This window comes from Saccopteryx leptura, chromosome 13, assembly GCF_036850995.1.
Source record: "Saccopteryx leptura isolate mSacLep1 chromosome 13, mSacLep1_pri_phased_curated, whole genome shotgun sequence".
Lineage (NCBI taxonomy): Eukaryota > Metazoa > Chordata > Mammalia > Chiroptera > Emballonuridae > Saccopteryx > Saccopteryx leptura.
The window spans coordinates 35,996,967-36,023,642 of record NC_089515.1 but is presented as its reverse complement, the minus strand read 5'-3'; the positions used below and the strand labels follow the sequence as shown (position 1 = coordinate 36,023,642).

General features: G+C 41.7%; 1 protein-coding gene across 3 annotated transcripts in view; it reads left to right on the top strand.

Annotated features, from left to right (window-relative positions):
* Positions 1-26,676, top strand: part of PCGF5 (polycomb group ring finger 5) — a 117,122-nt gene that overhangs the window by 36,787 nt on the left and 53,659 nt on the right. For 2 of the 3 annotated variants that reach the window (XM_066355816.1, XM_066355814.1), the window contains exon 2: positions 19,376-19,670. In XM_066355816.1, coding sequence (XP_066211913.1) covers positions 19,559-19,670 — 112 coding nt within the window. In that variant the 5' untranslated portion in view covers positions 19,376-19,558. Of the gene's footprint in view, positions 1-16,607; positions 16,797-19,375; positions 19,671-26,676 lie in introns of those variants that run through there. The other variant, XM_066355815.1, reaches the window with a different exon arrangement.

The window sequence follows — 26,676 nt, the reverse complement described above, 5'->3', positions numbered from 1 at the left end:
AGATGATTGTCCCACAGAGGTTCCATGGTTGCTATAGAAGCACAGGGCCAGCAAAACCTGTGGACTGTGCAGGCCACTATCAGCGTATTCGGGAGTGTGGCCATGGCTGAGGACCAAGCCCCTGTGGAAAACAGAAAGGCTGTTTTCAGCGCCTCAAGTGCTAGACACCTGGTACCAATTAGACCACACCTGCTTTCTGTTGTTTGGTCTCCTGTTCTCTCTTAAAAAAAAAAAAAAAGTCACTGAGAATGAGAAAAGTCTCAGGTTCTGATTCATATCTCTGTGTATCTTTGTAACCTCTCAAAACTATGTGTCAAATCTGGTGATGGTAATGAAAGGGCAGGTCTCATCTGTTCTCTTTCAGTTGTAGAAATCTTATTCTGACATTAAAAATCCTGGCTGTTTGGCTCAGCGGTGGAGCGTCGGCCTGGTGTGCGGGGGACCCGGGTTCGATTCCCGGCCAGGACACATAGGAGAGGCGCCCATTTGCTTCTCCACCCCCCCACCCCCCACCCACCTCCTTCCTCTCTGTCTCTCTCTTCCCCTCCCGCAGCCGAGGCTCCATTGGAGCAAAGATGGCCCAGGCGCTGGGGATGGCTCCTTGGCCTCTGCCCCAGGCGCTAGAGTGGCTCTGGTCGCAGCAGAGCGACCCTCGGAGGGGCAGAGCATCGCCCCCTGGTGGGCAGAGCGTTGCTCCTGGTGGGTGTGCCGGGTGGATCCCGGTCGGGCGCATGCAGGAGTCTGTCTGACTGTCTCTCCCCGTTTCCAGCTTCAGATAAATACAAAAAAAAAAAATCCTCAGGTGAGCTGCTTCAGTACACACACACACACACACACACACACACACAACACACACACACACACAGACACACACACACACACACACACCCCGAGGAAGACAGGACCCAAAACAATGTTCAACATGTAGGCACTAGGAAAGGTTTGCTAAACAAATGATCCAAAGCAAGAAAGAATGGTAACTGGGTACATTTTCTTTTCATTTCCCATCTTACCAGCTTTTTCAAAACATCATTTTGATTCCAACTGTCTTGGATCCCTCATTATATTTCCAGTGCTGTATTTGCACACTGCTCGAATGTCAGTCCCTGGCTGTTTATGTACACACATATGCATAGACTTCCTCGCAGTATCCAAGCACAGAAATGCTTAGTTGGTTGATGTGATTACTGGGGAATTGGTTGTGAAGTTGCTGAGTACTCTGGGAGTGATGTGTGCCTTTAATTTTACGTTCTTGAGATGAGTGTTTGTTACTTCATGACAGTGTGGCTGCATTAATTTTACTTACTCTGTTGCTATAGAGGGTATTATAAATTCAGCCAGCATTTATTGAGCATCGGCTGGGTTCACAGACCTGTGCTGGGCCCTCCCTGTCCCTGCCTTCAGGTCGTTTACCATCTGAGCTACCAGACTGCATGAACGTGAAACATCGGTACAAACAGAATTAAATATCAGGTGCACTGATCCCCAGCAGAAAAGAGATTGAAATTAGGTGGAAAGGTTGGAAGAAGGAGCAGCTTGGGAAGATGTAGAATCCCAGTTGGCCTTAATGGATGTTGAAGAGGAAGGGGAGAAGGAGGGAAGGCATTCCATTCAGTGGGAAGCAGTATAAGCAAAGGCTGGAGGTCGGAGTTCATATTGTGTTCTCAGGACAGCGAGGCATCTGGTCCAGTTGTGGATTGGAGCTTTTGTGTTGGAAAAAGTGGAGAGAAGGTAACAAAGCGTCTCTGGTGCCAGGGCCCAGAGGCATTCCGCTGCTGCAGAGTGGTCTGGACAATGCTCAGACAGCACAAGGACGGTCCTGCAGCCACTTTGCTGGTTCCACTCCCGCCTCCATTTGTCATGAGCTGCATGATCCTGGTCATCATGAAAACTCTCTGTGCCATAGTTGCCTCATTGGTCAAATGAGCACAGTGATTTAATTTTTCTCACAGGGTTGCTGTAAGGACCCTGTGAACTGTAAGGATCATGTGAACTGCTTAGCACAGTGCTGGGTACTTAGTTGAGTTGGTTACATCATCAGTTATTAAGCCAGGGAAGGAAGTAGTGGCCTAATAGTTGAAAGCTGACTTTGATATGCAGGATAGGTTTTCATTTGTTGAAAACTTCATGGGTTGAAGCTGGAGGAGGCTTTGTGAAGTTGCCTTTTCCGTGAATGGAATTGAAGACAGGAATTTAGAGGTGTTACCACCCTTTCCAGACTCTAGAGGAAGGAATAGGAAAGTGTACAGGCGACGTGATGAGCAAAGTCATTCTGTTTTCATGTCTCCATTTGACAGATTTTAAAAATGATAATGCCTGACACTCATTCAGAAATGACTTGGTCAAAGTAATTGGCAGTGTCTCCTAATAGCCACAGAGAACTCTTAGGCTGGTCAGTTAGGATGGGAATTACTGGGCCAGAAGTAACTGGAAATTCATTTGCTTGCCTTTTTGTTTCTTGGTTAATATTTTATGTTGGGTGCCTAGAGGCTGCTGTGCTGACAGGGATGAGATAGAGAATTGAATATGACTAAGTTAAAACGGAAAATAACTGAATATCCCTAGAAGAATTGCCATGCCTTAGATAACATGTGTGCTAATTCTGTTGTATTTACACTTTGTGTGGATAAGAAAACAGAGGCAGTTCTGCATATGAAAGCAGAAGTTCTTTTCATATTTTCCCTGAAACTTTTCTTTCTTTCAACTATGAGATCTTCAGCTGAAAGGAAGTTTAATTCATCCAGGAGGAAGTTTGAATTTTTACTATGCTTTTGTCTTCATAAAGATGGGAATGAATTGCACTTCATTACTATCTTCATCATGGAAATTGTATGAAAATATTTATAGCACAAGCCTTGCACTACATGAAGAAATAGCATCTTCAAAGGATAACTTGACAAAACACTTACGTTTTTGTTTCTCATGGTAAGGTTTACATCCTAAGTGCCACTTGTTTGAATTTTGATTCTGAAATCTATAGCTGTTTCCATATGTGGTATGGAGTGTTCTTATGTACCATTTAAATGGTTTCAAGGATCAAGCTTATACATGGTAATTAGTCCTAGTATAGTGCTTCAAATATAATGCTGTACATTTACTGACATCAACAGTTAAGTCTTGATGATATGTCTGTCCTATAACACAGAAAAGAGAGAATTAGTTAAAAGTGAATATGACTGTACAAAAAACACATCTTTCTAGTTCTTAGTCCATGTGGTTTTTAAAAATATACTATCATATGACTGGAGATTTTTATATATATATGTGTGTGTGTGTGTTTATGTATATATGTATCAAGTAATCTCTGTAACCATTGGCCTGTGTATACCCCACATTCGTTCTGAGCCAGATAGTGTAAGTGTTCCTTCCCCTCTACAGTATCAGATTCCTTTGAGCTGATTGGAAAGACTATATAGTGTTAAGTGTAATGTAAATTGCACTTATTCCCCTCCCCTCAACCTGCAGTTCTGGTGCTGCTGCCCCAGTCTCTGCCTGTGTCTTGTAGCCATCTCCTCTCTGTGCGTCCGTGTCGTCACACGTCATTCTCCCTATCTGTCTCTCTCCTGTTCTTCTTTTCTTTCTTTCTTTCTTTCTTTTTTTTTTTTTTTTTTTCATTTTTCTGAAGCTGGAAACAGGGAAGTAGTCAGACAGACTCCCGCATGCGCCCGACCAGAATCTACCCGGCACTCCCACCAGGGGGCGATGCTCTGCCCCTCTGGGGCGTCGCTCTGTTGCGTCCAGAGCCATTCTAGCGCCTGAGGCAGAGGCCACAGAGCCATCCCCAGCGCCCAGGCCATCTTTGCTCCAATGGAGCCTTGGCTGCGGGAGGGGAAGAGAGAGACAGAGAGGAAGGAGAGGGGGAGGGGTGGAGAAGCAAATGGGCGCCTCTCCTGTGTGCCCTGGCCAGGAATCGAACCCGGGACTCCTGCACGCCAGGCCGATGCTCTACCACTGAGCCAACCGGCCAGGGCCTCTCTCCTGTTCTTATAAGGGCACTAGTCCTATTGGATGAGGGCCCCAACTACTCTAGTATGACTTCATCATAATTTGGTTATACTTTCAAAGGCCTTATTTCCAAATACGGTCACAATCACAGGTACGGGGTTAAGACTTCAACAATATGTCGTTTGAGGGGACACAAACCCATAACAGGCACTTAGAAGAAATCTGTGCAATATTTAACATACAGTAAACACGTGTGTGAACTATGTGTTTAATGTGGCATATTGAAACAGGTTAATAAAGTACAGAAGTTTGAAACATTCACATTGTTGTTGAGTCTTAGTATCATAAATGTCAACTTTTAAGAGCTAACTTCTACTTACTCAGTTTTATTATTTGATACCATCAAGTTATATGATATAAAGTGTTCAGACAGGTAGTCATGCATGTGCTTATAAGTTAATTTTTTTTTTATTTTTCTTTTTTATTTATTTTTATAGAGACAGAGAGAGGGATAGATAGGGACAGACAGACAGGAACGGAGAGAGATGAGAAGCATCAATCATCAGTTTTTCATTGCGACACCTTAGTTGTTCATTGATTGCTTTCTCATATGTGCCTTGACCGTGGGCCTTCAGCAGACCGAGTAACCCCTTGCTCAAGCCAGTGACCTTGGGTCCAAGCTGGTGAGCTTTGCTCAAGCAGATGAGCCCACGCTCAAGCTGGCGACCTTGAGGTCTCAAACCTGGGTCCTCCGCATCCCAGTCCGACGCTCTATCCACTGCACCGCCACCTGGTCAGAAGTTCATTTTCTAATTATAGTAATCCCTTCCTTTTCTGGTAGTATTCCCGTTAAAATTTTGGACTTCATTGATAAAAAGTGAAGTCCATTGTTCAGAAAATACTATAAAGGAAATGTTGATCTACGAATTTATAGTCATCAACTTCCAATTAACTTCCTTGTCAGCATATATGATAAGCATCATCTTTCCAAAATATTTAGTAAGTGAAGTATCATTATAAGTTGTTTAAATCAAGACCAACAATTCTTGACAAAACCTACCTTTAAAAAACATGTGAATACATATAGTTACCTTTCTTCCTTGGATTTTTCTGCAGTTTTCTTACTTTAGTAAATTAAAATGCTAGGGTTTAAATGATCAGAAATCAAAACCTCCTCTTTCATAATTCAGCAATAGAAGTAGTGTAGTGAATGGACCTGAGTCTTGATGACTTGTGTGAAAAGTACTTTGAAACTCTTTTACCCTGTTCACAGATTCTTCTTGATTTGCATATACTAGTCATCCAAAAAGCTAGAAGCGGAGAATATTGTCAGTACTTGTCAGCTGCATAAATTTCTTTCAGCATCAGAGAATTAGAAGCATCCTTTTTGTCCCCTTAGTCTGTCTGGCCAAATCTAGTTCCCACAGTTGCAGTGTCCTTATTTCAAATGTATCCTGTCTTGTTGCAGCCACTATACCTCAAAGGAGATGAGGTGGTAAGTTCTCACTCCCATCCTGCAGGGCCTCTCGGACCAGGCTGCAGGCTGCCGAGGTGGGCACAGTGGGGCTGGAGTGAGTGGTCAGGCCGGCTTGCAGCACTGTCTCTAAATACGTGAGTAGATAGTTTACCTCTCGAAGCCCTGTGTGGTCTCTAGATGAGCATTCTAGAATCCCAAGGAAAATGGGAAAACACTTTCTCTTTAAAAGTCACCAGGACTGTTTGGTGTCTTTAAATCAGATGTGAGAGGCAAAGCCTACATTTGGCAAATAGGAGAGAATGCTTTGGTTGAATATTCCTTTTCTCTTTATCGGCAGACTCTCTCTATTGTGATAGAGGAGAAAGATAAAACTGTGGCAAACCTTGACAAAGAAGAATAAAATATAATTTCTCATTCTCTGAGCCATTTGATGATAGTGATGATGATGATGATGATACCGCTACCTTTGGTAGTTAAGCCACTATATTCTACTCAGTGCCTGAAATGTAGAAATTATAAAGTTAAGATGTTGTACTAAAAGTGTTCTGCTTTGGCCTGACCTGGTGATGGCACAGTGGATAGAGCGTCGGACTGGGATGCGGAAGGACCCAGGTTCGAGACCCCAAGGTCGCCAGCTTGAGTGCGGGCTCATCTGGTTTGAGCAAGGCTCACCAGTTTGGACCCAAGGTCGCTGGCTCCAGCAAAGGGTTGCTTGGTCTGCTGAAGGCCCGCGGTCAAGGCACATATGAGAAAGCAATCAATGAACAACTAAGGTGTTGCAACGCGCAATGAAAAACTAATGATTGATGCTTCTCATCTCTCTCTGTTCCTGTCTGTCTGTCCCTGTCTATCCCTCTCTCTGACTCACTCTCTGTCTCTGTAAAAAATAAATAAATAAATAAATTTAAAAGTGTTCTGCTTTGAAACAGTCATCAAGAGCTACTGGAATTACAGAAGTGATCAACCCTGGATCCAGGAAGCTTTTCATTGGTAACGTTCACAGAAATCTTCTCCAGGTCAGGAACTGGCAAACTGTAGCCTAACGCCCAAATCTGGTTTACTGCCAGTTTCTTAAATAAAACAACAAAGCTTTATTGGAACAAAACTATATACATTTCCTTACATGTTGTTTTTGGCAGCTTTTGCCCTATATTAGCAGAGTTGAATAGTAGGAGCTGTGGCCCACAAAGCCCAAAATTTTTACCATCTGACTCATTACAGATAAAATTTGCTGACCGCTACTTCAGGTAATGCTTCAGAATTGTGTAACTATATAATTGAAGAACTTCAAGGCCATCAGAGATTGTTTTCCAAGTCTAATGCGATTTTTATAAATGGGCAGGTTAAGGCTCATAAAATGGCTTGCCAAGCATCTTACTGTTTGTTAGTGATTTTCTTTTAAAGACTTTTTTGCATAACTTTTTTATTACAAGATACACATAGCAAATATTTAATCCTTTAACCATTTTATGTGTATAGTTCATTGCTATGTTCATATGGCTGTACGACCATCACCACCATCCATCTTCGGGGTTTTTTCCTCTTCCCACTGAAACTCTGTCCCCATTAAACAGTAACTCGGATCCCTTTCCCCTCAGTCCCTGGAACCATCATTCTACTTCTGTCTTGATGAAGTTGACTACTCTAGGTGCTTCATATAAGTGGAATCATGTAATAGTTGTTCTTTTGTGACTGGCTGATCCGTAATTTTTTTTAATTTAAAGAAATATACTTTACAGAAACAGGAAAAGTCTAGCCTTGTCCCTGACTGATCTACCACTTGATTTGGTCCTGAGTAAGCCAATTAAAATTTCTTAATGTCCTCAGCTCTAAAATGACACATCTTTACCTGAAAAATACAACACAATATCATGATATTAGTCGATTAAAAGTAAAAAGGAAGATCTCAAAATTTACAGTGAACAGTCACAAAATATTAACTTTGCAATTCAGGTATTTGCCTTCCAGTATCTTAGTACAAGAAAACACAAAATAATACTCTTAAAAGGACTTTTTGACATTGGAATAAGAGCCAAAGATAAAGGATGATAATTCAGGTCTCATGACCCACTCTTGGGTAGGGTCAAGCATACTTCTCTGGTGACTCGTTCAGAGTTTGCCAAGTTCAGTGTCCCTCTGTCCAGGACGGTGTTCCTACACACTGTCCACATCTTGCCCTTTGCACTTCCCCTTTTGTGTGGTTCTTGCTCATCATTTTCTGTTTACACACAATGATTTCAGACAGGGTAGAATAGAATTGATTATATTTTAGGGTGCTAAATACTGGATGTCACACTTCAGTCCTGCCTTTCAGCTGGAGTGCTGGGTGTTCATAAAATTCTTTAGACTTCCGTGTATGTGCTATTTCCTGATTTCATCGTGAGATAAGTTATTTAAGCCATGATTTTTATATTTCACTCATTTAGCATTTAGAGAGAGAAATCTTATTCTAAAATTCTTGTAGGGAGAAAAAAGGCACCTGGAAGGGAGTTAGGTGACCTGCTGTTGCCTCCATGTACTTCCTAAAAGCAAACAAATCGCACTAAGGCATTTGTTCTAAGTATATGTTCATCATCGGGCCTTAAATTAGATTCTATTTTTTACTGTTGTTTTGTCCCAATAGCAGGAAAGGTTATAGATACTAAATTCTTATAATTAATTCAGTGAGCATTTGTTTGCTAATTGTGTACTAAGTGCATTATGTGTATTATCTCATACAATCTCTTAAAAACTTCTCTGAGATTTGTACTCTTTTAAGTGATGAGAAAACTGAGACCCAAAGTAGTTATTGGCCCCACGACACAATAGCCAGTAAGAGATTGTTCCAGAATTTGAATGTGAGCCATCTTGACTGCAAAGTCAGATGTTTTGCATGCTCATTTGTTCATTCATTCAACAAATATTTAATGTTTTAGACTTGATTCAAGGACAGTACTGATAAATGTCTTGCCCTCATGGAGTGTCTGCTCTGTTAACCACTTTTCTGTGAAGCCATCTTGTGTTTTTATTCATCATCTAAGATGTTTTGATGCTGGTGCTTTTTTTCACCTTCTCATTAAGAAGGTATTAAAGGAAGGTTTGATAAATGACAAGAGCTTTTCCAGTCAGCTAGGATGACTTCTTTCTACAGACAGAATTGAAGAAATCATTGAAGACAAATATTGTTTCTTGAACTAGCAAGAAGTTATCACAGCTTCTAAGACTTTTTTTTTAATTATAGGTTTTATCACCCTTAAGGTCAAGAATTAAGAATGTGGCCGGTTGGCTCAGCGGTAGAGCATTGGCCTGGCGTGCGGGGGACCCGGGTTCGATTCCCAGCCAGGGCACATAGGAGAAGCGCCCATTTGCTTCTCCACCCCCCACCCCCTCCTTCCTCTCTGTCTCTCTCTTCCCCTCCTGCAGCCAAGGCTCCATTGGAGCAAAGATGGCCCGGGCGCTGGGGATGGCTCCTTGGCCTCTGCCCCAGGTGCCAGAGTGGCTCTGGTCGCGGCAAAGCGATGCCCCAGAGGGGCAGAGCATCGCCCCCTGGTCGGCAGAGCGTCGCCCCTGGTGGGCGTGCCGGGTGGATCCCGGTCGGGCGCATGCGGGAGTCTATCTGACTGTCTCTCCCCGTTTCCAGCTTCAGAAAAATACAAATAATAATAATAATAATAATAAAATAAAAAAATAAAAAAAAATAAAAAAAAGAATTAAGAATGTGCACCTTATAGCTAATGTCCCCTGTCTTAATTCATGCTAGTTTTCTTTTAGCTTTTCTGCAAACCTATATAAAAACCAATATTTTACTCAATAAGTCTTTGACTACTTGAAGACAGTATGAACACATTAATTTGCCATTTGTTTTCCAGACCTTTTCTGTTTTTGATTTTGGTCTAAGACAAAATTGTGAAGCACAAGAGAGCAGATCTTTGGTGGGTTCCCATTTTCTTTCAGATACTCTTTCTTTCCTCCTCCTGGCTCCCCAGCCTCCCAGCCAGCAAAATGTTACAGTTAATACCCTGCTAAAGTGTTAACTGGTAACTAAAGCCTCCGGTGTCTACTAATCCTGGCAAGCTGGGAAGAGATAGCTCAAGAGATGGTTCATAAGGGCTTAGTTATGACCCTGCCTGGAGACTTTGCATTTTAATGGAAAACATTTCTGCTACCCCTTCATTTGAGGCGAGTGAATAAATATTTAACACACTGCTTCTACAATGTTGAACTAACCCAAATTATTAAACATTTTGGGGGTAACTAGTCTTCTTTGTATGATCTTGAATTGCTTAGTGAAATATTTAGGTTTTCCCCTCTTGATTTTTTAAAATGGGTGTGATGCATACTGGTGCAGAGGAAGGAGTGCTGTACTGCCCATTGCATGCCTGGTTCTGTGCTGTGCCCACGATCCAGTGCCAAGCCTCGAGAGTCTCATTTTTTCTACAGAAGATCTTTGGGTATATCTTAGTATCAGGGCCTCTGCTGGGTGGCACAGAATTACTAGGGACTATTCAACTGCTGGTGATACACAGCATTATCACTTGTACCTCATCCTCATATTTTTTATAGTTTACAATTTGAAAAACACTTCTTGGTTAGCAGCTCATTTTAACAACATACAAGTATATGAAGATCTTCCCTGCAGACCAGTGATTAAGATGATAATGATGATAATGTTCATCTCAATTTTCAAAGGAAGAAAATGAAGCCAAAGGAAGTTAAGTGACTTGCCCTGATTAAAAAGCAGGTTCTCTTGACTCGGAGTCTAGTATCCTTTATTCTAAAGCACAGCTACCTGTAAACTCAGGTCCTTTTCTATTCCTGTGCCCAGTCTCCTTTGGTATATGAATGTTTATATTACTCAGTTTCTGTAATGCATTTGCCCCAGTTGAATTTGATATCTATCTATCTATCTATCTATCTATCTATCATCTATCATCTATCTATTTGGTAGAGCTTTTTTCCTAACTTTTCTGTAATCGTTGCTAATTTAGAATCATCTACATTCAGATTTGATGGAATATTCTTAGTTTTTGCATTTAGGTTACTTGTTCATTTATGATCCTCAGAGATTTAATCTGACCTCCCAAAATAACAGTTGTGGTTCTATAAGGATGTTTTAAAATACCATAGCGCTGATGATGGGAGTAGATCCAGCTTTTCCTTACAGTCTGTACCTATTTTAGTTATAGTCTGTTCTTTCAGTATTAATGGAACTTGCTTCAGCCAACTGTTGACATCACAGTAAAGAAAATACAGCTAGTTTTTCTGCCTCTCAAAGGAGAAAAAAAAATTGTCAATCTGTCTCTTTCGCATAATGTATTTAAAGCACTTCGAAATATTTATTTAGCCAGTTGCACAGTTTTTTGCAGACTAATCTTTTCCCTATACCTATGCTATTAATCTGTACCTACTTTTAGTATATTGACTTAATTTCTCTTTTTCTTTCTGGCTTTCTCATTTCAATACCATAGCTTTTGGTATTTTATCTTGCTGTCTTTGTAACTGGCAGAGTCTTAAGCATATAGGACTAACTTCTTAACCACCCATGGTATTCCATCTTTCAAATGAAGTTTTTGTCATTTGATCATGTTCCACTTAACAATTTATTAATAAACTTGGTGTATTGCTCCATAACTGTTTCTTGTAGATAATTATCTACTCCCTGGTGTGATTTTAATTAGTAATCCTAGAGGGCAGGGATTATGCCTTAGCACAGGGGTCGGGAACCTTTTTGGCTGAGAGAGCCATGAACGCCACATATTTTAAAATGTAATTCCGTGAGAGCCATACAACGACCTGTGTACGTTATGCATTATCCAATAAAAATTTAGTGTTGTCCCAGAGGACAGCTGTGATTGGCTCCAGCCACACGCAACCATGAACATGAGCGGTAGGAAATGAATGGATTGTAATACATGAGAATGTTTTATATTTTTAACGTTATTATTTTTTTTATTAAAGATCTGTCTGCAAGCCAGATGCAGCCATCAAAAGAGCCACATCTGGCTCGTGAGCCATAGGTTCCCAACCCCTGCCTTAGCATGTCCTTTGTAAAGATCCTTCGAAGAAGAAACTGAAGAAAGAGTATACAGAGTGTGTTTTAGAGTGTGTGTAGTCATTCAGCGTTTCATTCAGTATTTATTTGAATGCTTACTGTTTGCCATCCACTCTGCTAGGGATGCACAGTCAAGCAATGTATCCACTGGGCTTACGCACTAGTAGGAGGTTCAGACTACCAAATCGGATCAACCAAGACCGTAGGATGTGGAACTTGAGAGAATTAGTATGAATTGTTTACGTGTGTATGTGGTGTATGAATCGAGGAAACTCTTAAGCAGCTGTGAGGTGTCTGGGAAGGTGGTCTTTGAGATCATGCTACCAGAAGGATAAATGAGAATTGGCCAGATTTAGCAAGGGTGGGAGAGATGAGGGGATTAGGACAGTGTACTCATTTCAAAGGAGACTCATCTCTCTAGTTAGAGCATAAAAAGGTTCATTATGGCTGCAGCATCGAGTTCAAGGGAGAGACTGTAGAACCAACAGGGATCTGGGATGGGCCTATTAAGTGTTTGGCTTTATCCTAAGAACCAAGTTTCTTTTTGTTTTGTTGTTGTTTGGTTTGTTTTGGGGTGTTTGTTTTTTTTTGTTTTTTGGGTTTTTTTTTGTATTTTTCTGAAGCTGGAAACGGGGAGAGACAGTCAAACAGACTCCCGCATGCCCCCGACTGGGATCCACCCGGCACGCCCACCAGGGGCGATGCTCTGCCCACCAAGGGGGCGATGCTCTGCCCCTCCGGGGCGTCGCTCTGCTGCAACCAGAGCCACTCCAGCGCCTGGGGCAGAGGCTAAGGAGCCATCCCCAGCGCTGGGGCCATCTTTGCTCCAATGGAGCCTCTGTGGGAGGGGAAGAGAGAGACAGAGAGGAAGGGGGGGGGGTGGAGAAGCAGATGGGCGCTTCTCCTGTGTGCCCTGGCTGGGAATTGAACCCGGGACTTCTGCACACCAGGCCGACGCTCTACCACTGAGCCAACCGGCCAGGGCTGTTTTGTTTTTTTAAGCCAGGGAGCAGCATGATCAAATTTGTGGTTAGGAAGAGTCCTTTGGCCATGCTGTGGGAGAATGTTTCGGCAGAGAAGAGCTGTAGGGAGACTGCTTAAGAGTTCATTGAAGTAATGGAAGGTAGAGATGTGAGTGATCTGAACCAGGGTAGGTTAATTGGAAGGATTCAAGAGACATTTAGCAGAGAGAGTCCTTGAACATTATTGATTGCATGGGAAGGCTGCAATAAGAGAAAAAGAGGCATGGTCAAGGATGATTGGAAGTCCTTCAGTTCTCTCTTCTCTTCCCAGTCCTCCATCACTAATTTTAGACAATCTTAGATTTTTGAGCTATAATCCAAGGCCGTAAAATAAATAAATACATTTGGACCCATTTGGACACTTTACTTTTTAATATATTCTAAAATCTCTGTAGAAGATTTTTAGAATACAGAGGGTAGTTTTATATTAGAGATATTCCATGTTAAAAGATTAAGTAGCATATGTAAGATATATAAAATAATTTATAAGAATGAAAAAGTTATTTAATATTTCAGGGGAATGTAAAGATATAACTTTATTTTTAAAATGTTATGCCATTAAGTCTTTGAATAGTACGAACGTTCATGTACATCCTCGTGCCTCCTGACCATCCAGAGTACGCTCATACAAAAATTTTTATTTAAAAAATGTGTAAGGCAACATTTAAAAGCAAATATATGTTCTTGTTTCCATAAATTGGTTATCAAACAAACATGATTTTAAGTTAATAAAACTGGAACTGGAACTAATTTCATTTTTTGAAAAAAAAGTCAGTCCTGGGTGTCAATGAGCATGAAAAAAACCCGCTACTCAAAGGGTTAAACAATTTAACAGTTACTTAATGACATATTAAATAAGAAAGGAATGTGAAATTTTCAGCACAAAATCACCCACCTATTGCCCAGCCTTAATGGAAATAAATATCTGGACATGAAATATAAAGTAATGAAAACATTTTTTAGGAGCCCTGGCCGGGTGGCTCAGCGGTAGAGCGTCGGCCTGGCGTGCGGGGGAGCCGGGTTCGATTCCCGGCCAGGGCACATAGGAGAAGCGCCCATTTGCTTCTCCACCCCCCCTTCCTCTCTGTCTCTCTCTTCCCCTCCCGCAGCCAAGGCTCCATTGGAGCAAAGATGGCCCGGGCGCTGTGGATGGCTCTTTGGCCTCTGCCCCAGGCGCTAGAGTGGCTCTGGTCGCGGCAGAGCAACGCCCCGGAGGGGCAGAGCATCGCCCCCTGGTGGGCAGAGCGTCGCCCCTGGTGGGCGTACCGGGTGGATCCCGGTCGGGCGCATGTGGTCTGTCTGTCTCTCCCCGTTTCCAGCTTCAGAAAAATACAAAAAAAACCCCAAAAACAAAAAAACCATTTTTTTTAGGTATACAGATAGTTCCAGGGGTTATCAAGAGCCATTTGTGGTCCCCTGGATGAATCTGAATCAGTGGTCAAGCAAGTTACTGCTTTGGGATTATGCTTCTTTGAAGGAAAATCACCAGGGTCCAGTTCACTCTGAATACCATCTAAGCAGTTATTTACTCCCTCTCCTCACCCATTTTTCTCTCCCTTTGTTCCTTTATTTTCTTTAAGTTAATTTGTTCCTTACCAGACCCCCCTTAAATTCTTGGATTTGAGAGTTCTCTTGAGAGGTGTAAATAATATGGAACTGGCACCTTTGTTTTGGTCTTGGCTTCACCAGGATCAGCTCTGTGATTATGAATATGCCACTTCTCAGGATCTTGGCTTCTGTATCTGTAAAATGAGAAAGCTGAAGTAGATGAGTGATAAGGGGACTCCCAGCTATGATTCTTTTATCTGCCTTTTCTTTTTTCTGGTCCCACATATCCAGTTGCTTCCAGGCCTTTGTTTACTTGAGGGTCCCACTGGTACTTGAGATTTGTTATCAGAGCCACCCCCCTCATATTGAGGCTTCTATGGTTTGTTCCAGCGCCACAGCCACAGCCAGAACCAAGGGAAGAAAGAGTGAATTACTGGGAGGCTGTCCCAGGGGAGGAGAGGCAACAAAGCAGCTAAAAGTCTTATATTTAAATGCTTAGAACCAGCGCATAAGTCAGGAAACTTGCTGCTGCTTTGTAACATTCTCTCTTGACTTTTCTTATTTTTTTAACCAGACAGATGTTTGAGGTTTTTTTTTTTTTCTTTTACTGTTTCTGCTTTTTTTTTTTCTTTCTTGGAATGGGAAAGGTAGGGTGGTTGCTAAAGAGGGTCAAGGAGAAACCAGTGAACATTTTTGACAAACCATGCTGCCTCTAGGGACACAAAGGACAGATTCCTTTACAAAGGTTGTAATTCTCTCCCCCACCATTTGCAGTTTCCATCATGGCAGCCCACCTACACATCTGTTTTCAGGTACTGCTCTATAGCATCTTTGTGACTCCCTCTCTCCACTGCCAATGTATCGGTATGTCCTCTGCATATCCATCCTCAAACCCATTTCCTCAGGGAATGCTAATTAACCCACTTATAATGTTGATCAACAATCACATTTAAGCTCCCTGGACTTCCATTAAGTGTTATTCTTTATAAATATATTTAAAATAGGTTCACATGCAAAATAGGAAAATACCAAGTTGTTTTGTATGTTGTAGTAGGTATGATAGCATGTACGGTAATATTTTCCATTACATATTATAAATACACTAGAAATAGGGTGACTTTTCACATGTTGATCTGTTTAGTCTCTGAGATGAAAGAGCTGAAGAGTGATTCCTCACCGATAAAGTCATTTGACTTGACTTGTTTTCCATTCTCATTGTGATTGTCGTGACTCATTGAAGTACACCCAACTTGGAAATGGGCTTGTTACCCTAAAAAAGACCCATCTTTGCCTTAAAAATTGGTCATCGAAAGCTGTTTCAGAAAATGTATTGCTCCTGCTATGATATTAAAAATGATAAATTTTAAATGTTCACTCTACATAAATTTAATTACAAATTGGATAATTTAAGAAGCTGTCCTGGTCTACTTTTTGATGTATTTTAAATTTGAAATGGATCTTTGAATACCTGTATGGCTGCTGGATTGGTAGTTATTGGGATCAGTGGTTTCTCACTAGAGCCATCTTCACAGTCTATCACTCTGGTAATGAGGAAGGTGACTACTGACAACTGGAGATACAGCTACTACTTTGCACTAGTTCCCCCGGCCCCCTCCACTACTGTCAACTCCCTAACCATCCCTGCTCTCACTTCTACAGAAGCAAAGATGATGTAATTGCAACACCTTTTACTCTTTCTAATACACATTATTGAAAGCTGCCCTTTGCTGATCCCCTTTGGGATGTTAGTTTTAACTTTTGTTTCGGGATGAAGACCACATTGTTTTCCCTGCTATCCTAGATTACTGGATTATAGTCTTTTATGAAGCAAAGAAACAGGTCTAATGTATGTTTAGCAAAATAGTGGTTGTAGTAGAAATTTGTAACTTTGTAGAATTGCAGAATGGGATTGAATGACTTTGAGGAATCTTTTAATGCATGCTTTTGAATACACTTTTTGCAATGAATGGTCCTTCGTAGATCTCAAAGCCCATTGGAAAGATAACTGGGTTTTTTGTTTTGACACTTGCAAACAGTCATAACTATTCACCTTTCCCTAAAACCCCCACCCCCACCGTGCTCTCGATTGCTTACAGCTGTCAACAATTATGCTGTCTTATATCCACCTCACAGTGACAGTCTCATTAATGATTTTTAAATAAGGTGCAAATCAAAGGATGTCTTTTGACCCCTTTCGACCCAGCTGGGACTGGCTTGGGGAAGACGCAGCCCAGCAGACAGTTTCGCAGGGTGACTCATTCCCAACACCGACCATTGAGAATTTTAAACACGCCGAGAAAACTATACCAGACATTATGATGAAAACAACCAGGAGAGGTTGGGGTGGAGAGAAAAATAACCGAGAAAAAATTTGACCCAAGCTACGCGTCGCACAGGAGCCTCGGCGACCGGGCGGCCGGGCCGGGCCGGGCGGGACGACCCCGCACCTGCGTGGAGCGCCGGCCGGCGGGCGTGGTCTGCGGGCGTGGCGCCGGGGGCGTGGCAGGGGCGTGGCCAGCCCTTGGCGCGGGCCGTTGAAAGGGGGTGGAGTTGCCCTTGGGGCGGCACTGGTCCTGGGCCCGGAGGCCCGTCGTGCCCTATCGTGCCGGAGCCGAGTGGCCCTGCGGAGCCGGCGCGCTCCCGCCTGCAGGGGGAGGGCGGACGGGGCGCCGAGACCGGCTAGGCCGCGGCGGGCGCTGTTTCTCTTTCACTTTCCCTCCCTGTGAGGCCGGCGCGCTGGCGGGCGAGGAGTGGCGGCGGCGGCGGCGGCGGGGTAGGTACCGGGCGGCCTGGAGAGCTGCCGAGGGGCCGGGACCCCGTCGCCCCCGCGCTCCGCGCCCAAGTTTGGGCCCGGAGCGGAAGCGACACCGGCACCTCCAGGCACCTGCCGCGGCCCGCCCCGTCCGGAACCGGGAGTCTTTCGGGAGCGGGGGCTGGCCGGCCGGGGTTGGGGGCTTCGGAGGCGCGGCCTCCCCTCGGGGGTGGAGAGGGCGGCGGGCGGCCGGCCAGGGCGAGGCTGTGCGTCCTTCCCTCGCAGCCCAGGCCCGGCTGGCGGCGGTGTCAGCGGGGCCCGGCACCTGCGGGGCGGACGGGACGGACTTGGGCTTGACCGCCCGGGGCCGGACTGCCGGTCCCGCCGCTGGAGGACGCAGAAAAGTTCCCCGCCGCCCCTGCGCTGTCACTGCACGTACTTGCTTCCTCTGTGGGTTGGCGACGGGGCTCCGTGGCTCACGCCCTTCCAGCGCTCCCGGTCCGCGCAGTGCGTTTCCTTGCAGGACTTTCTCTGACTCGAGCTTCCCCGCAAACCTACCTGTAGGAAAGGCAGGGCCCTCCATCCTGCCGTAGAGGGACAAGCGCAGACAGACACGGATAGTAAACGCCTTGCTGAAGGTCATACACAGCTAAGGACCAGACCCAGACCCCCTGGCTTCATTATGCCCCCTTTTTGCTACACCCTCCGCACAATTTTCCGAGCGGATAGGATGATTACACCCAGGACCTATTTCTTGCGCATTCTCAATGGCGATGTGTGTATGGAATGATGATGCCTTTTACTTTTTTTTTTTTTTTTTTTTTTTTGAGTACTTATCTATGAGTGAACAGCTAAGATAGGGAAAAACTTCCTCTTTACAAAATTAAACTTAAGAAATCAACACCTTTTTCCTGTCCTGTTTTCTAAAAGGATACATCTATTAATAAAAAACCTTTACAACTTTTTTAAAAAAAGTAACCTTATGTACAAGTCATTTACACTAAACGTGTCTGGAAAAAAGTTAAGGACTCAGTTTTTACTGTGCTAGTTTTATGTATATTATCTCATTTAATCCTCACCACTCTAGGCAGCTGGCACTCTTATTTTCATTGTACAGTTTCAAAAAAACCCCAAAACACTAGGACTTTAGAGAGGATAAGTAGCATGACCCAGGTTATTTATACGTTTCTAAATTCAATCAGTTTCTAGCAAAGATTTTTGCTAATAGAGAGATAAGGAGTAAGTATATAATTATAAATCAAAGGAGGTAAAAGGAGAATGTAACAGGAGTGAAGTGTTAAAAAACCATGTAGGAATTACAGGGAGGATAGCATTGGAGAAGGGTTTTGAAGGCTAGGTAGGATCTAAACCAGTGATCCCCAACCTTTTTTGGGCCACGGACCAGTTTAATGTCAGAAAATATTTTCATGGACCGGCCTTTAGGGTGGGACGGATAAATGTATCACGTGACCGAGACAATCGTCAAGAGTGAGTCTTAGACGGATGTAACAGAGGGAATCTGGTCATTTTTAAAAAATAAAACATCGTTCAGACTTAAATATAAATAAAATGGAAATAATGTAAGTTATTTGTTCTTTCTCTGTGGACTGATACCGGTCCGCGGTCCCGGGGGTTTGGGGACCACTGATCCAGACCACTGATTTTCCACCTTTTCCAAATCACGGTACACACAAACTAATCATTAAAATTCTGCAGCAAACCAAAAAATATATTTTTTTGTTGATTTGACAAAAATTAAGTATAATTTTTATTCACACCAGAAAGCTATTGTTTTGTTGGCTGTAGTCATTTTTTAAATTTGACAATCCAAGGGGAAAAACTTTAGTACCCTTGACTAGTCAGGTATTTCGTGTTTTAAAAATCCTTACGGCACACTGGGTGAAATCGCTGATCTAGACAGAGGAGAGGAAGGGCTTGTTGGATGGAGGGCTCAGAGCCTGCAGAGAGGACTGTGGGAGAGTCATCCTTTCAGTCCACTTGAGTGTTGAAGGGTATGTCAAGGTCAGCCTGGGAGGGTCTTTTATGACAAGCTAAGAAATGGAAATGTTTTTCTGTTTATAAAGAGGAGACACTGACATTCTGTGCTAACTTGGTAGCAGAATATAATACGGGCTGATGGTGGGTGGGGTGGCTATGGACGGAAAGGAAAAGGACATCTATTTGATCTGACTAGACTGTGTACAGGGCACAGAATGGAGAATGGAAACAGGGACCATTTTGATAGGGACGATAATGACTTCGATTTTGAATTTTTTAACGTATCACCAGGAACTCCTAATAGAGCAGTCAAGCAGATAGTTAAAATGCATTAAGAAAGAGGTGATGCTGTCAAAACTGGAGTTAATAGCCTTGGATGTCATTGGTATGGAGTGACAGTTGAGGCCTCAGGATTGGATTAGTTTGTCATTATTCTGAGTTGTTAGCAGGTCTACAAATCAGTGTTACAGTAAGGGAAATGTTCTTTTCACCTGTTTACCCAGATTGGAACAAGCAACACTTTTTGCTAATATAATGATATTAATACAGTATGAGGAATTTAACACTGTTTTTTCTCATCTTTTAAATTATTATGGAAACAGGTATGGGAAAGCAGAACTACCAAAAGGAGTGATGACCAGTAATCTCATGATAGACCTGGATGTTAGTTCTCATGCCTCAGCATATCCAGTTGGGAACTGCATACCAGCTCTTGGAATCAGACTTTCATCCACTTAATACCTTCCTTTACCTGAACTACTGAAGCCAGTCCTAGCTAACTACGAATGGCTACCCAAAGGAAACACCTGGTGAAAGATTTCAATCCTTACATTACCTGCTATATCTGTAAAGGGTATCTGATCAAGCCGACTACAGTGACGGAATGCCTCCATACCTGTAAGTACTCTTCATGTACCCATCAGAAGTGATGAGTTACACTTGCTCTTTTCAAATTACCCCGTTCTGTTTTTATCTAGTGTTTAACTTTTGAAACAATGAGTATTCTAAGAATTATCTTAAATTTAAATATATTTTCAGGATTGAATTTGTCATTGGTATACTAGTGGCATGAAATTGTTCTTGTGTTATTTAGATTATAATTGACTTTTATCTGATTTTTAAATGTTCTAAAAATCATAAGCATATTATTGGCTATAGTTTTTTAAAAAGTAAACTTTTTGTTTTTTTATTTTAAAAAAGTTATACTGAAGAAAATCTGCTCAGAGGTCTTGTTAGAATATGCATACTTTAATTCCTATTTTTAAACTATATTGAGGTATGGTTGACATACAAACAGCTGTACATATTTAATGTATGCAATTGGATGAATTTAGAGATCAGTATTCACACATGAAATCATCATGAAATCTGTACCATAAACCAATTCATCACTTCCCAAAGTTTCCTCCTACCTTCTTAGTATTTTTGTGATAAGAACATTTAATATTAAATATACCCTCTTATCAAATGTCAGGTGTATAGCACAGTACTGTACAGTAGACCTCCAAGACTTACTCATCTTGTCTAACCAAAACTTTTACTCTTCAACTAATAATCAGTAGCTTCAGCATCTTCATTTTGTGGGTATAGAACCAGAGTTAAGTAACTTGCCCAGTTTCACAGCTAATGAATAGTAAACCTATGTTCAACTCCAAATCCCGTACTCTTTCTAAGATAAAATGGTGTCTCTCTTTTTCTTTAATCTTCCCTTTCGGCTATACTCCCTCTGCTGAACTGAAATATTATAGCAGTTGTTTTAAACGGGGGTGCAAAATATAATCACCTGGAAATGGTTAAAATTGAAATTTTTGTTATATGTATTTTACCACAATAAAAAAAACGAGTCACCAGGAAGCTGCTTAAACACATGCTCAGAACAATACCTGGAGACAGCTGTGGTGAGGTCTGGGCGGGTCTCTCCAGGTAATGCTGCTGGTGTATAGACTCCTTTGGGTATTACTGGCTCATGTTATTCAGTTGGCAATTAACTATGAACTGTCTTGAAATACTAATTTACTATTGGCCTGTGTCATTATTTAAGCAATTACCAGTTAAATATCACCCAAAAGATATTTATTGAATACCTACTGTGTGCCATGCACCATTCTAGGCACAGAAGATAACAGCAGTGAACAAGATAGTAAAAAATATCTCTGCTCTAAAGAAGTTTCAGGAGAAATGAATAATAAATATGTGCTACATTGATGATTGATGCTATGAAAAGAAACAAAGGCAGCTTGTAGATAGGCAAGATGGGGTTATTTTGTATAGTGTCAGGGTTGGCCTCTGCGATATGATGATAATTTATCAGAAACCTGAAGGGATGGAGCTCTGTGAATATATGGGAAGAACATTTTTAGACAGTGGAAATTAAGGACAAGGCCTTGAGGTAGAAATGTCCTTGGCAGATTCAAGAAGAACAAATCAGTTAGAAGGCTATTGCTGCAGGTCAGCTGAAAGATTATAGGGCCTTCACCTAGGGCAATGGTCGGCAAACTCATTAGTCAACAGAGCCAAATATCAACAGTACAACGATTGAAATTTCTTTTGAGAGCCAAATTTTTTAAACTTAAACTATATAGGTAAGTACATTCCTTATCAAGGTAGCACCCGCACATGGTATTTTGTGGAAGAGCCACACTCAAGGGGCCAAAGAGCCGCATGTCGCTCGCGAGCCGTGGTTTGCTGACCAGGGACCTAGGGTAATGAGGTGTGAGATGGAGGTGTAGAAGAGTGATTGGATGTTGGATGGTGGATGTATTTTTGAGGAAGACCAATAGGATGTGGCTACTCAAGAATGGGGACTGTCTTATATTTCCATGTTTCCCGCTATACCAAGAATGGTACCTGGACATAGTCCACAAGCTGTTTTGCCGCTTCTAACATTTGTGCCTTTTATATTTGGATGTCTACAACAGTAACTGCCAACTGTTTGGTAGATAAGGAGAAAGCACAAATTCTTCTTTTTCTACCTATATAATATAGCTTTAATATGTATTCTTCTCAAAGAAAATTATTTGAGGCATTAAGAAATTCCAATTTAAATGCCACAGTTTTGGAGGAAAAACAAAAGATGCTAGAAGTATTAAATAACCAGTTTATAAGCAAGGTTATGTTTATGTTTGCAACAGCAATTTAAGGTGTAAAGGTGTGACCGTTTAACTGCACAAGTTGTTCCTGGAAGTCATCAAGCCCCTTTACTAAGAGAATGAAAATGGCAGAAGTGTGCTCAGAAGACAGTGGTAAATCATAAATGTGGTCTTTTATCGTCAACAGAGAACACAAAACAGAGTAAATGATGGGATCAGGAACAAAGCCCAGTGTCTGAGACCTGAGGATTCTGTCGGGCTGATCTTTATGTGCTTTCCAGTTCTTGGATTTCTAGGCAATCTTGTTTGTTTGTAGTTATATTAGGGCTTATGACAAGGCAAAATTATCTCACTTGCAAAATATCCCCTTATTTGTACTGATAAAATAAATAGTACCACAAGCAGTTTTCCTCAGTCATTGGTTCTTTGATACTACTTGGTTTTCTTGTGGGACAGATAGAGTGGTATTGTGATTTGGGAGCAGTATAAAATAGAATAGGAAGATGGTCAAATGATACAGGAAAGAAGTGGGAAGTGCTGAGTGACATTGTGATATCCCATAATATTTTCAGTCTTGACTTAGTCATATAAAAAGAATATCTTATTAAGGTAACTTTGTATCAAGATTATAATTTTATGATATAAGTAAAGAATGGTTCTTATTATGAAAACTAATTATAAAGATTTTGGTCTTACTGTCCAAGTTTGAAATACACAAATGGACTTTATTATTGGAGAGCAAAATCAGACATGGAATCTGCCCTTCTGGACTTTCTGGTCAAGTGAAGAAAGATAGAGTAATCAAGTTAAGAAATGTTTGAAATAAAATTGGATGTTGATAAGTGTGATGAAACAGAATGATAAAATACCGGGTATGTGTTAGGATATTGCAGCAGAATGCAATGCAAGAGAAGGGACTAAAGTATTTTCTGAAAGCCATAGTCCTAGGCGTTTTCAGGCAGGAGCCTTAGTCTTTGGGACCAGCTGCCGCAGAGGTGCATGGGGTGGGAGTGGGGGTCCTGACTCTCCCTCGCTTTGATGTGAATAAATGAATGTACTTGACTCTTCTTTCAAAATACTCTGCACAGGCAATTTAACTCTTTTTCTCTTTTCAGATTAGAAAGGCTGTTGCTCTCCCATTCTCTCCTTGAGGAATTCTAGGGCTAACACTGACTCACTTCCCTATTCATGTAGAAAGAAGGGCCAAAAGAACCAATAGGATGGCTGACCGCAGCAGACCTTGGTGTTCTGAGCACTCCAGTTAGGTGGAAGGTGGAGAAAGGTTCAAGACAGTCAGCAGGAAGGGGGAGGCAGTGACAGCAAGGCAGGCTGTGTCCTAGGCTCCTGGCAAGGAGCTATAAGAAAAAACTTATAAAAGCCTACTAACACCACTTCCCTTCAGCAGGCCAAGGGCATGCTATAAAAAGATAAAATGGTTAAATGAGGAAAAAATTTAAAACATAAGTGAGTTTTTAGTTTTAAATGGTCATTTAATACTAGAGGAACTAAATCTATATTAACTATGGTTACAAGTCTATGAGGTAATTTTAATAATCCACAAACCTAAAGAAATAAACTTGTTCACACAAATAATTATTGAATTTTTAAAAATAAATAATTAGGTGTCAGGCACTTTGCTAGCCACTAGGATACAGTGCTAAAGATAAATTTGGAACTTAAAATTCCATCAATCAAAACTTCACATAATACAAGAAGAAATTTCTACAGGTGTATTTGGGTCTTTTTTTTTTTTTTTTTTTTTTTTTTTTTTTACTGTGAACTCATCTACTCTGAGGCATCAACTACCTATGCTGATATCTCCTGAATCTTTATTTCTGGCATAGTTTATTCCCTCTGAGCTTCAGAATCCTACTGGATGTCCACAAGTGACCTGGAACTCAACGTATCTAAAAATGAATGAATGGGATTCTAATACTCAGATGTTCAAACAAGAAATATGTTCTACACTTGACTCTCTTTATCCTCACTGAAAAACAGGGACAAATTCCTGACTGATTTCTCCCTTTAATACCTCTTAAATCTGTCCCCTCACTTCCTTCCTCCTGGGATGGTTTGTTCAGACCTTTATTACCTCTCACCAGAGTCAGCAGCCCACTCCTGACCAGTGTTATAGTGGTGATCATTTAAACATCTTACTATCTTCATCACTGTCTTCAACTGACCCAAAAGTTCTGGCCCTTGCTGGTTGGCTCAGTGGTAGAGCGTTGACCCAGCATGTGGATGTCCTGGGTTCGATTCCCAGTCAGGGCACACAGGAGAAGCGCCATCTGCTTCTCCACCTTTCCCTCCCTCATTTCTCTCTCTCTCTCTCTTCCCCTCCCACAACCAGGGCTCCACTGGAGCAAAGTTGGCTAGGGCGCTGAGGATGGCTCCATGGCCTTTGCCTCAGGCTCTAGAAACCCAGTTTCTGTAGGATGATGTGGCAGCATGTGCGCATGAGCAGATGATGACGTAACACCATGTATACAGCAGAGCAGCCCATGGCCATGCCAGTCAAGATGTGGATGGTACAGAGGAAAGTTCAGTGTGTTCTGTGGCTTGCTAAATTCAAATTCATGACCAAAGTGCAACGTGAATATCGGCGAATTTATAACGAAGCGCCACCACATAGGAATAACATTACTCGGTGGGATAAGTAGTTGAAGGAAACCAGCAGTTTGGTGGAGAAACCCCGTTCTGGTAAGCCATCAGTCAGTGACAAGTCTGTAGAGGCTATACGGGATAGCTACCTAAGGAGCCCTACAAAATCTGCATGAGTCCACATCGAATTGCACTGAATAGGTATGAAACTGGGAGAGTTTTCCTTTTATTTGGTGCAGATTTCACATTTCTATCGTCTTTTGTTGCTTTCCTGTGACCGGTCAAAAGTGCACCATGACTTTACGGACACACTGTACTTGGTTTAGTAGCTTTCTCTGTTTGGAATGCACTTTTCCTGAATACCTAGCTAGCAGTTAACTCATTCTTCAAAAATCATTTCCAAGATACGCCACCCACCTGCTACCACAGACAGATTTGTATTGTGTATTCTTAATACTTGATACTTGAGTGCTTAATAAAAGTTTAAGTGAATAAATAAATAAATAGCCAGTCAGTTGATTATTTTATTGTGTTTTTCCTTTCAGGGATTCAAATGCAGTGATAGCTTGAAAGGCATTTAGGTAGGCAGTGTTGGTTAGGACTTAGGAATTTTGCAAAACTATCTTCTAAAATATAGGTGAAACTCTTGTGTGTCTTAGGTAGGGAGAGATCCTGCATTGGGGACTAGAGATTGGTGGTTCTAGATTAAGGGATGCTCTATCTCTTGCACCAGGGTTCTAAGAAACTTTTTTAGGTTACTTAGATCAGTGGTCCCCAACCCCTGGGCCGCGGACCAGTACCGGTCCATGGGCCATTTGGTACCGGTTCGCAGAGAAAGAATAAATAACTTACATTATTTCCATTTTATTTATATTTAAGTCTGAACGATGTTTTATTTTTAAAAAATGACCAGATTCCCTCTGTTACATCCGTCTAAGACTCACTCTTGACGCTTGTCTTGGTCACGTGACACATTTATCCATCCCACCCTAAAGGCAGGTCCGTGAAAATATTTTCTGACATTAAACTGGTCCGTGGCCCAAAAAAGGTTGGGGACCACTGCCTTAGAGTATATTTGCTGGTGGCTGTATCGGTTGTTGACTTAAAATGGGAGTTTTATACTTAAACTAAGAACAAAAGAACTTTGTTCCAGCAGTTAAAATGTGAAGAACACATTGTATTGGTTCTTAACTCTTCAGTGGTTTGAGAATCCGATGATTCTTTCCTAAGGAAAAAGAGGTTTAGACACAGAAATCGGTGGAACAAGACAGGAAAGTTTTCTCCTTTTGCCATTTCAGAGATCATGGCATTAATCCCCTGACTAAGAATGAATTCTTTGGAAAAATACATCGTTGTACTTGGTTTTTATTTTTATTTTTATTTTTTATTTTATTTATTCATTTTTTATTTTAGAGAGGAGAGAGAGGGGAAGAGAGAGAGAGACAGAGAGAGAGGAGAGAGAGACAGGGGGGAGGAGCTGGAAGCATCAACTCCCATATGTGCCTTGACTAGGCAAGCCCAGGGTTTCGAACCGGCGACCTCAGCATTTCCAGGTCGACGCTTTATCCACTGCGCCACCACAGGTCAGGCTGTACTTGGTTTTTAACTTCTGCAAAGAACAAGGGTTAATTGATAATTAAATATGATTGATGTGACAGTTAAGGGACTTTGTGATTTTGTGTGGTAATATGGAAGAGTGAGGAATAACTTAACCCTAAAATGGTAAAATTTAAGTATAATGAACTATTTATTGTTTTTGAACAAGTATTATAAATATACTAATATATAAGTTATAGAGAACTTTTGACACATTGATACTCAATGTTTAAAGACCTTATGCTATATATAGTTGCTATTCAAGGTGCAGTCACTAGACTAGTGGCAGCCACCAGCAGGATCTCCTGGGAACTTCTCTGTGGGCTTTACTGTAGACCTACTGAATCAGTCTCTGGGGAGGCCAGAAATCTGTGTAATGACAAGCTCTTCTGTGGTGCACTAAAGTTTGAGAAACACTGTTCTGGACCAGACTTTTATAGTACTAGCATCTCTTGAACTAGGCAGTTTATATTTTTAATCATACAGTAATTAAAATAAATGCTAATGAAAGATTAAAGTAATAGCTGTTATTTATTGAATGTCATATTTGGGATCATGAGCTTTACTTTCATTGTCTTATTTAATCTTCCCAAAGACCCTTTTAGTTGGGTGGTATT